Source organism: Neoarius graeffei, chromosome 15 (assembly GCF_027579695.1).
Source record: "Neoarius graeffei isolate fNeoGra1 chromosome 15, fNeoGra1.pri, whole genome shotgun sequence".
Taxonomy (NCBI): domain Eukaryota; kingdom Metazoa; phylum Chordata; class Actinopteri; order Siluriformes; family Ariidae; genus Neoarius; species Neoarius graeffei.
The window spans coordinates 40,856,328-40,868,170 of record NC_083583.1 but is presented as its reverse complement, the minus strand read 5'-3'; the positions used below and the strand labels follow the sequence as shown (position 1 = coordinate 40,868,170).

Below are 11,843 nucleotides of genomic sequence, written 5' to 3'. Positions count from 1 at the left end.
TCAGCCAAAGCCAGAAGCTTGCCTTCTCCGCCTCCTCTGAAATCTCCCTCATGGCTCTGTGGAGTCTGGTTCCCTGCAACCCCACATCCTTTAAGAGATGTGATGTGGAGCCTCCCATAAATCGTCTGGCCCCCACCTCCACTGGGTAGAGCTTCACACTCCATCCACCTTCCCTGCCCTCCGCAACCAGGTCTGCGTGCTTGGCCTTCTTACTTTCGTGGGCTACCTCCAGCCCCTCTTCCCATGGCACCATCAGCTCTATTAGTAGAGCAGATTTTCCGACTGGTGTCCACAGCACCATGTCTGGCCGTAACGTGGTGCTGCAGATCTCCCTTAGGAAGTGGAGCTGCCTTCCCAGGTCCACTTCCATGGTCCACTCCACCTCTGATGTTAAAAGGTTAGGAGCTGGTCTCCTGCTGGTGTTTTGAGGAGCCTCACCCTGTCTGAGGAAGTGGATGCTCTGCTGGACACCTCTATCGCGGTTTGCCTCCTGCCGTCTCTCCTCGGCCAGCTTCCTGAGCACCTGGTTGTGTCGCCATCTGTACCGATCCTGGGTCAGGGCAGTTTTACAGCCGGATAGGACGTGTTGGAGAGTGGCATTGGTGGTCCCACAAAGGTCACAGCTTTGCTCAGTTCCAAGCCACTGGTGGAGGTTTTAAAAAAGTAGTTAATTATTTCCATTTCTTTAACGTGACTATCTACTGGTCAGAAATGGAAACTGCAAAAGAACTTCGAAATTCCATTCAAATTGTACACACGTCATATCCAACTTGATCCTGGGTACTTGTAAAATAATGTTTGCTGACTTAAATATATTAATAAACATCCTGAAATGGCTTACCTTAAGCATGCTTCAGGAAATAAATGTAACTGCATTTAAACCCATCTACTCCTGTTCTGTATACAGTGTATATATATAGAGGAGGAAAAAATACTCGCACTGTGCTTTCAAACACAACCTATGAATACGCAAATAGGCTAGTTATAGCTCATATATTTCCCATGCATTGTGTATTAAACGTTACTGTTAATTAATATTAGTGTTTGGTGGACTGTTTGTCAATCCAGCAGTGACAACTGTACACAAAGTAACCAATATGGTAGATTTACCAGATAAAATGTCCACTAAGCTGTTTACTAATCTGGCAACAAATGTATAAATCTACAAAAACTGTTTTCTTGAATTTATAGTTTTATTTTCTTGCAGCATATTTGAAGGGATCCGCCAAATCACATGTACAGAACTCTGTATATCCAGGAATGCTTATGCATTGTGCACCAGGTAATGACGTAAACATACTGCTGGGTGGCACGTTGGTGTAGTGATTAGCAATGTTGCCTTGCAGTAAGAAGGTTCTGGGTTCGAGCCCAATGGCCGACAGGGGCGTTTGTTTGGAGTTTGCACGTTCTCCCCATGTCTGCGTGTGGTTCTTCCCGGTGCTCCGGTTTCCCCCACGGTCCAAAGACATGCGGTTAGGTTAAGATTGGGCGGCCTTGAGCAAACTGCTCCCCGGGCGCTGTAGCATAGCTGCCCATTGCTCTGGGTATGCGTGTGTTCACTGCTTCAGATGGGTTAAATGCAGAAGATGAATTTCACTGTGCTTGAGTATGTACATGACAAACAGAGACTTCTTCTTGAACTATAAAAAGACCAGTAGTTTTCTCTCACTCAACGACTTCTAGTAGCAAAAATTAATTGCATAAAATTACTTACTCACTGGGTGGCACGGTGGTGAAGTGGTTAGCACTGTCGCCTCACAGCAAGAAGGTCCTGGGTTCGAGCCCAGCAGCCTCCCCGTGTCTGCGTGGGTTTCCCCCACAGTCCAAAGACATACAGTGAGGTTAAGATTGAGCGGCCTTGAACAAACTGCTCCCCGGGCGCTGTAGCATAGCTGCCTGGGTATGCGTGTGTTCACTGCTTCAGATGGGTTAAATGCAGAGGATGAATTTCACTGTGCTTGAGTGTGTACATGACAAACAGAGGCTTCTTCTTGAACTATAAAAAGACCAGTAGTTTTCTCTCACTCAATGCCCTCTAGTAGCAAAAATTAATTGCATAAAATTACTTACTCACTGGGTGGCACGGTGGTTAGCACTGTCGCCTCATAGCAAGAAGGTCCTGGGTTCAAGCCCAGCAGCCTCCCCGTATCTGTGTGGGTTTCCTCCGGGTGCTCCGGTTTCCTCCACAAAGACATGCAGGTTAAGTTAATTGGTGGCTCTAAATTGACTGTAGGTGCGAGTGTGAATGGTTGTTTGTTTCTGTGTGTCAGCCCTGCGATGACCTAGTGACTTATCCAGGGTGTACCTCACCTCTCACCCATAGTCAGCTGAGATAGGCTCCAGCTTGCCTGCGACCCAGTAGAACAGGATAAGCGGCTGCAGATGATAAATGGATGGATGGATACTTACTCACTCAGCGCCCTCTAGTAGTAATCTTACTTCATTACCTGGTGCACAATGCACAAGTGTTCCTGGATATAAGAAGTTCTGTATAACTTGTGATTTGGCAGATCCCTTGAAATATGCTGCAAGATTAATAATGGTCTATACATAGATCAGTGGAGAAAACTGCCAGTGCAGAGAAGTCCGTTCACAAGCACCATTGATTGATTGAGCAATAATGGTACAACGCTAAGGTCCAATAATATTCAATAGTTAAATTACAAAGATAATTTCTGTGAGAAAATTAACAAAATTAGAATGAACAAAATCATATATATATATATATATATATATATATATATATATATATATATATATATATAAAATGTATTATGAGGGTCAAATAAAGGATTGTCAAAGAGCAATAAAATATAATGGCATTAAAGAGGGACTTATTATTTATAAACCTAGAAAAAAAGATCAACTCTGAATGCACAAAAAAAACCCTCAGTGTTGATTTCTTTATATTTATTTATGCAGTTCATATTTAACTACACGCCAGTCACAAGACATTACACGCTTACTTGTTATAAAGAATATTTCTCCTGTCTTGGCATGGCAGGAACCTCTAAAGATACAGTAAACTCTCAGGAATGTGTACGTGTGTGACTCATCCATAGCCAACACTGATCCTTGTCTGGCACAAATAATTAACACCAAAAAGTAGGACTAGGTAATACAAGCCATTTGTAGCCAATCAACACTGAAATGAGATTAGAACATTTCCAGGTTTTATTTTGTGCGATTGCAATTTGAGTCACTGTAGCAGACAGCAGTGGATCCTGTTGTACAGCAGGAACATACACCATATCAAACTCCGCCAATAAGGGCACTCTATATATACACAAGATTAATTAGTATAGAAAACATTCCTCATTCACAACCAGAATAATAATAATAATGTAGCTGGGCTTCTTTTTTCAGCTGCTCCTATTGGGGTCGCCACAGCAGATCATCCATTTCCATCTCATCCTGTCTTCACCATCTTCCTCTGTCATGCCACCCACCTGCATGTTCTCTCTCATTACATCCATAAACTTCCTCTTTTCCTCTTGCTTGGCAGCTCCATCTTCAGCATCCTTCTCCCAAAATACTCAGCATTTCTCCTCTGCGCATGTCCAAAGCAACTCAATCTCATCTCTCTTGCTTTGTCTCCAAACTGTCCAACCTGGGCTGTTCCTATGTAATATGCTTGTTCCTAATCCTGCTCATCATCAGCACTCCTAACACAAACCATACTGCTGCTGGCAAATCACCACCTCTTTTCTTAACCTAGATTCTGCTATTTGTTCCCTTTACATCATGGTGTGGTTGATCAACTTTATACCTCTGTAGTCACTACAGCTCTGCACATCATCCTTATTCTTGAAAATCAGTACCAGTATATTATTCTCCACTCCTCATGCATCCTCTCACTTTCCAAGATGGTGTTAAACAATCTAGCTAAAAATTTCACTTCCATTTCTCACAAACATCATGCCTCCACAGGTATGTCATCAAGACCAACCGCCTTTCCATTTTTCATCCTCTTCGCAGCTGTCCTCACTTCATCCACAGCACTTCCTTATTCATGTAATAAGCATCATGTGAAAAAAATAATAGAATCCATACTGCACATGTTCTATAGTTAACTTGTAAGAAATAATGAGCATGAAGACAGTAGTAATGGGTGGGTGACAACTTGAAATTTATTTGGAAGACCATTACTGAATGATCTGCATGGGATCAGCATGGATTTTGCACAGAACAGCATCCTCAAATGGAAATAATAACATCAAGGTTTACCATAACAGAAAAAAACGTTCCTCAAAAAAGTGATAAGTTAATATTCTATTATCATATTTACAATTACATTTGGTTTAAAGCAAGGTGTGAGAGAGAAAGAAAAGATCAAGGAAAAAAAAAAAAAAGACAACTTCTTCATGGAGGCTATTTACAATTGTATACATGGACACTCCTGGCAAGGATGATGCTGCTGCTGCGGGGAGAGGGGGGAAAAAAGTCAAACATGAACCAAAGGAGTTTGAAGAGCTACCATCACAAGAACAGTAGTTTAATACCCTGTCCACACTAGGGATTTTGTACCGATACGATACTACTTTCGTACCGCAACACCTGTCCACACTAGCAACTATACCGGTACTGTATCGGTATAACTGTATCGGTACGAAACTCACAAATGTATGGGTTTCGTACCGGTACAGTATCGGTACTGTAGCACTTCGCGGTAGTGTGGACAGATGAAGCGGTTCTGTATCGATACAAATATAACGCGCATGCGCAATGAACCAAAAGTCACACACACCTCAATCGATGTCTTCGCTGAATAAAATAGTGACGAACGGAGATTCGTTTTCTTTGTTTCTTTTTTAGTGTACATTACAATATATGAATAAACATTCACATAACTATTAGAGGCTTTGCATGGACTGAAATGGGCCAATTTTAATTAACTTTAATTAGAGATGTGGAAATTAACAGTGGATATACCACAGTGAATTATCCAGACTGATTGGTCAGAAGGTGTTGATTAATTTTCAGTAACTTATATATAACAGTGTCTGCTGCAGGGCACACTGTAGGTCAGTTTTAACATCATTCAAATACGTTTCTATAGTAAAATCATGAGGCACTTGTACAGAGGACACCTTCAATCTAATTTGAAATAAATTGATTATTGTAAACAACAGCAATATATAAGCATTGCTCGAGTGAAGATTTTTTAAAGGAGTCATTTACAACCCCGATTCCAAAAAAGTTGGGACAAAGTACAAACTGTAAATAAAAACGGAATGCAATAATTTACAAATCTCAAAAACTGATATTGTATTCACAATAGAACAGACAACATATCAAATGTCGAAAGTGAGACATTTTGAAATTTCATGCCAAATATTGGCTCATTTGAAATTTCATGACAGCAACACATCTCAAAAAAGTTGGGACAGGGGCAATAAGAGGCTGGAAAAGTTAAAGGTACAAAAAAAGGGACAGCTGGAGGACCAAATTACAACTCATTAGGTCAATTGGCAATAGGTCATTAACATGACTGGGTATAAAAAGAGTATCCTGGAGTGGCAGCGGCTCTCAGAAGTAAAGATGGGAAGAGGATCACCAATCCCCCTAATTCTGCGCCGACAAATAGTGGAGCAATATCAGAAAGGAGTTCGACAGTGTAAAATTGCAAAGAGTTTGAACATATCATCTACAGTGCATAATATCATCAAAAGATTCAGAGAATCTGGAAGAACCTCTGTGCGTAAGGGTCAAGGCTGGAAAACCATACTGGGTGCCCGTGATCTTCGGGCCCTTAGACGGCACTGCATCACATACAGGCATGCTTCTGTATTGGAAATCACAAAATGGGCTCAGGAATATTTCCAGAGAACATTATCTGTGAACACAATTCAGTGTCATCCGCCGTTGCCAGCTAAAACTCTATAGCTCAAAGAAGAAGCCGTATCTAAACACGATCCAGAAGCGCAAACGTCTTCTCTGGCCCAAAGCTAATTTAAAATGGACTGTGGCAAAGTGGAAAACTGTTCTGTGGTCAGACGAATGAAAATTTGAAGTTCTTTATGGAAATCAGGGATGCCATGTCATTCGGACTAAAGAGGAGAAGGACGACCCAAGTTGTTATCAGCGCTCAGTTCAGAAGCCTGCATCTCTGATGGTATGGGGTTGCATTAGTGTGTGTGGCATGGGCAGCTTACACATCTGGAAAGACACCATCAATGCTGAAAGGTATATCCAGGTTCTAGAGCAACATATGCTCCCATCCAGACGACGTCTCTTTCAGGGAAGACCTTGCATTTTCCAACATGACAATGCCAAACCACATACTGCATCAATTACAGCATCATGGCTGCGTAGAAGAAGGGTCCGGGTACTGAACTGGCCAGCCTACAGTCCAGATCTTTCACCCATAGAAAACATTTGGTGTATCATAAAACGGAAGATACGACAAAAAAGACCTAAGACAGTTGAGCAACTAGAATCCTACATTAGACAAGAATGGGTTAACATTCCTATCCCTAAACTTGAGCAACTTGTCTCCTCAGTCCCCAGACGTTTACAGACTGTTGTAAAGAGAAAAGGGGATGTCTCACAGTGGCAAACATAGCCTTGTCCCAACTTTTTTGAGATGTGCTGTTGTCATGACATTTAAAAATCTCATCTCATTATCTCTAGCCGCTTTATCCTTCTACAGGGTCGCAGGCAAGCTGGAGCCTATCCCAGCTGACTATGGGCGAAAGGCGGGGTACACCCTGGACAAGTCGCCGGGTCATCACAGGGCTGACACATAGACACAGACAACCATTCACACTCACATTCACACCTACGGTCAATTTAGAGTCACCAGTTAACCTAACCTGCATGTCTTTGGACTGTGGGGGAAACCGGAGCACCCGGAGGAAACCCACGCGGACACGGGGAGAACATGCAAACTCCACACAGAAAGGCCCTCGCCGGCCCCGGGGCTCGAACCCAGGACCTTCTTGCTGTGAGGCGACAGCGCTAACCACTACACCACCGTGCCGCCCCATTTAAAAATCACCTAATTTTTCTCTTTAAATGATACATTTTCTCAGTTTAAACATTTGATATGTCATCTATGTTCTATTCTGAATAAAATATGGAATTTTGAAACTTCCACATCATTGCATTCTGTTTTTATTTACAATTTATACTTTGTCCCAACTTTTTTGGAATCAGGGTTGTACTTAACATTTATTTATAAAAAAAAAAATATATATATATATATATATATATATATATATATATATATATATATATATATAAAAAACCTGAAGACACTGCAATGTGTTTGATATTAAACTGTTCCTTTAAATTTTAAGACTGGATTTTCACTAATGTACCAAGCTACATTTTCTTATCATAACTTCAAGAAAAAAGAAGTTTGTGATGGGTGTGTGTTAAAATATTTATAGCGATTGTAACGAAAGTGATGTGGAACAAGCTTGTTTTGCAGATGTTCCACAACATTACATCTAACTGTTAACAAATTTAAAAATTGTAATCAGTGGTAAATATCTGAGTACAAAAGAATAAAACCTTTCAGGCCATGTGGTTATTGGGAAATTACTAACTTTGGGGTGGTAACGGTAACTCTGCTTCAAGATCAATTCAGTATGAAAATCAGTGAGGTTTAAGACTGTGAAGATCATATCAATATATTGTACTGGTGTCGTTTCCCCCCCATTTATTGTCCCATCAACAGCATGTGTTCACTTCAATGATCATGTAATGACACTGACATCTGTCTTCTCTTACCTATAAAACCTGATTTAAAAGTGTATTGTGGAGGTCTTCATACACCTGCTGGTAGAGCTCATCTTTAGATTTCAAGCCATCCAGGTGTTCTAGTGAATGATGGGTAAACTTCAGTTAGACTCTCAGTGATTTTACTTTAAGAAAACACTATGTTTAAGTTATAGGAAAAATCTACAAACCAATTGGCAAGAGGCTTTCCTCCATCTCTGCTCTGTGTTTCAGGTACATGGGCCACACGTGACCATCAAACAGGCCTGGAGGGTCAGGGACGATGTACTGTCTTGTACTATTGATGACAAAATAGTGTCGATTCAGATCCACCATTAGATTTAGTTCACTTGTTCAGTCATTTTATAAAAGTTATAACAGAGCTGCACAATTAATTGTAATGTAACTGTGAGGACAGTGTTTGTTTTCGCCAAGTAATTGAAGCAATCATTTTCACGATTACCATGTATCCTAGTTTATATAGTGCTTTGAAGTCTATGTTACTCTTTTGCTCTGATCTGCTCATTTCATCCTTTATCACGAGTACCTACTGAAAAAGTTGAATTTGTATTTGAATCCAGATATGGATTACTTTATACTTGCATAGTGAGCTAGTTGCATACTAATACACTTTCATAAAAGTGTAAGCCTGCATGCCTTATAAGGTCAGGCATTGGTTTTACACGCCGCTTACCTTCTCCTCATCTTGCACTCTTCATAAGGGATGGTGATGCAGTAACACTTGTCAAACACTTCCATCAGAGGCCTGTTCAAAGGAAACCATGTCACAGCTCTCAATATTTATCAGTATTACCCAGTTGTACAGAATGTGAAGTGAAGTAACAAGGAACCTAAATGGCAGATATCATGTGACGAGACTTGGTTCAGAAACATGGATCATAAAACTCTTCAGACACCCTGATATCACCTTATCAGTGGGTGTGCAGAGGCAGGTCACATGACCTGCCCCAGAAGCTACTGCACCATGCACCCTGTGACCTCCCACCACCACCACATTCACAGTATCACATGACCCAGATGTCTTTCCAAGAAGACAATCTTCATTAACAAAAATTCTCATGACCATGTATAACATGTACAGTTACATAACACTTACTTGTAATTGTACAGGAGAAATCCCTCCACGATGAGGATGTGGTTTTCTTCCTCTGAAGGTCCCATTTCTGTCACTGGGGTCAGCTGGATGCCGTGAGAGCGTGCAAACTTGACTGGGTTCTCCATCCATCCTTTGACGGTGTTCACCATAGCTTCCATATCCAGTGCTGTTATCACTATAAATAATAGAAACAAGGCAAACATGCAATGAAACAAAACATAAGGACTGAATGATCAAATTTATTGAAACCCTCCATACAAGTGGAGGGGAAATGATCGGGAATTACATTTGGAGATGACTTTTGTTAGGGACAGTGTTTAAAGTGAAAGGAGTTATTGGTCACCCATGGCCAAATCTCATTCTTACCATCCCACTGTTTAAAGCCGTCCTCGCCGACTTCTATCTGATCCGGTGGCTGAAATAACAGTGACCAATAAAGCACTGCAGAGGCCTCAATGATCCGCAATCTACTAGATCTGATCACACCATTATCACAAACATGCTCTGCCCCCCCCCGCCATTCCTACTAGTATAACAATTAAATGTATTTGGTTTTAAATCAGCAGGTTATATTTGATCTAATTCTTCAATTAATATTTACAACCGTTAAATTTGTGTTTAAAAGCACAACTAGGAACAAATTAACAGTTTGGAAAAGTGTGGGAGCAGCTAAAGAGTAAATATGTTTGCTGCAACAGCTTTGTCCTTTGGACACAAAACTGCATTTGAGCTTTGTATCTCTAAAATAAAATAAAAAATTAAATAGAAATCTAAAAGTGCTTACTCACCTTGAAAAAATCATCTTGATGTACCACACAACAGTTAGGTAAGGCTTTGACTAACCTATTGGTCAGTGTGGTTTTTCCACCATTGGTTACGCTGTGGAAAGAGAGAAAAAAAGAAAAAGTGCTTAAAATGGGCAATAGGCCTGGACACAGCAGGTGTTTAAAGGTTATAAAGATATTTCACTAAATTCCTGTGCTGAAATTGTGGTTATTAGTACTTAACATAGCCGTGTTAGTTTGCTAGCTGGAAAGACTTAGCATTTTGGCGGGATAAATCCAGCTGGCATGACAAAAGCTAAAACTGGTGCCAGCTTCCCAGGTCTTGATAGATTACAAAATTTCGAAAATGTTCAACGTAAAGGCATTTTTTAACAAATTATGTACACTCAAAGACCAAGGAATAGCGATCAATAAGCCAACATACAACTTATGTATTGCTAGTAACCTGTAAACAAAACACCACTAACCACATTTATTATACCAGATAGTAGCTGAGAATAAAGTGTAGATATACTGTATACATATACATAGAGAGAGAGAGAGATGCTATTTCATATACAAATATATTTCAGATTTAAAACACGTGGAAAAACAAGATGATTTAATTTCGGTTAAGTTATGCTCGCGCGCACTATTTTAAATCTCCCGCTAAAAATCACTTCCTCCCACCGCACGCGCCGCTCATTCACTCACTGTTAAACAGCATTCTGAGAAAAATAATTATTTTTTAAAAATACTACACCTATTATATTCTCTTAAAAACAACTTACATTTATATACGGACAAAATCTGTTTAACAGGACTGTTATATTATATATAGCGCCAACACCAACTGTTTAAGCATCAAAGCAAATCCCTTGTATGTGAAAACATACTGGGCAATAAAGTCGATTCTGATTTAGAATATTTTTAAAAATCCACTAATATATATATATATATATATATATATATATATATATATATATATATATATATATATATACACACAATTGTTAATTCATATTGAAGCTTTTGAATATTTCATCACTTACCCGCCGATTCCAATAATGAATTTCATTTTTATCCGGACTGTTTTCACAACTAACAACGAAACAGTAATAGAACAAAACGTGTATTATCGACCCTAAAGAGCTCAAACACCACCACTTCAGCCAAGTCAAAGCAGCGTGGGATATTTCTCAGCACATGGTGTGTCACTCAAAGGCCCTCTAGAATCATGTGCGGGGCGGAGAGGAGAGGAGAGGGGCGGGGCGGGGCGGGGCTCTTGGCTGCCAGCAAACCAGCTTCCCTGAAAAGGGAGGGTCTCTGTTCCAAATCGTTGTAAACTGTAGATGATTAGGAAGGCTTATGACATGCAAATGTAGTTGAACACAGATTAACAGAGAAACAGGAAAGTACACAAAGTGCTTCTGAGGCTGTAGGAGGTGAAACCAGGAGATATTCAAAATGGTTGTGTATCATCAGTATATCTTCTTCTTCTCTCGGCTACTCCTGATTAGGGGTCGCCACAGCGGATCTTTCGTCTCCATTGCTCCCTGTCTTCCGCATCCTTCTCTACCACACCTGCCACTTTCATGTCCTCTCTCACCACATCCATCTTTTTGCCTTCCTCGTTTTCATGTGCCTGGCAGCTTCATCCTCAACATTCTCCTTCCAACATGCTCTGCATCTCTTCTCAGGATGTGCCCATACCGTCTCAGTCTCATCTCTCTTAGCTTCATTCCCAAGCTCTCCATATGTGCTGTCCCTCTGATGTGCTCGTTCCTTATCCTGTCCAACCTCCCATCGCAAACCTTAACATCCTCAACTTTGCCTCCTGTCTCTTCGTTAAGGGTACGGTCTCCAATCCATACATCACAGCTGCTCTCACTACTGTCTTATACAGTTAGGTCCATAAATATTTGGACAGAGGCAACATTTTTCTAATTTTGGTTCTGTACATTACCACAATTAATTTTGAACAAAACAATTCAGATGCAGTTGAAGTTCAGACTTTCAGCTTTAATTCAGTGGGTTGAACAAAATGATTGCATAAAAATGTGAGGAACTAAAGCATTTTTTAAACACAATCCCTTCATTTCAGGGGCTCAAAAGTAATTGGACAAATTAAATAATTGTAAATAAAATGTTCATTTCTAATACTTGGTTGAAAACCCTTTGTTGGCAATGACTGCCTGAAGTCTTGAACTCATGGACATCACCAGACACTGTGTTTC

General features: G+C 40.4%; 1 protein-coding gene across 4 annotated transcripts; it reads right to left on the bottom strand.

The window, feature by feature from the left end:
- Positions 1-4,105: 4,105 nt before the first annotated feature.
- Positions 4,106-10,841, bottom strand: mibp (muscle-specific beta 1 integrin binding protein). Of its 4 annotated transcripts, none has more exons than XM_060941321.1 (8): positions 10,659-10,841; positions 9,631-9,721; positions 9,209-9,257; positions 8,843-9,017; positions 8,420-8,491; positions 7,917-8,023; positions 7,738-7,826; positions 4,106-4,417 (listed from the first exon to the last, which is right to left on the bottom strand). In XM_060941321.1, exons 1-7 carry the CDS (start codon positions 10,682-10,684, stop codon positions 7,738-7,740), a joined length of 609 nt encoding a protein of 202 aa, XP_060797304.1. In that variant the 5' UTR covers positions 10,685-10,841; the 3' UTR covers positions 4,106-4,417. The 4 variants fall into 4 exon arrangements, with proteins under 4 accessions (XP_060797304.1, XP_060797303.1, XP_060797302.1 ...); XM_060941320.1 differs by having other exon boundaries at positions 4,106-4,424; positions 7,739-7,826; XM_060941319.1 differs by having other exon boundaries at positions 4,106-4,420; positions 10,659-10,840.
- Between the last annotated feature and the right edge of the window lie 1,002 nt (positions 10,842-11,843).

Excerpts from the sequence above, each read along its gene's own strand:
- mibp (XM_060941321.1), bottom strand. The coding sequence starts at position 10,684 with ATGAAATTCATTATTGGAATCGGCGG. Across the intron at positions 9,258-9,630 it reads ATCAAGATGATTTTTTCAAG|CCACCGGATCAGATAGAAGT; the intron begins GTGAGTAAGCAC and ends CTGTTATTTCAG. Across the intron at positions 8,024-8,419 it reads GAGTGCAAGATGAGGAGAAG|TACAAGACAGTACATCGTCC; the intron begins GTAAGCGGCGTG and ends TGTCATCAATAG.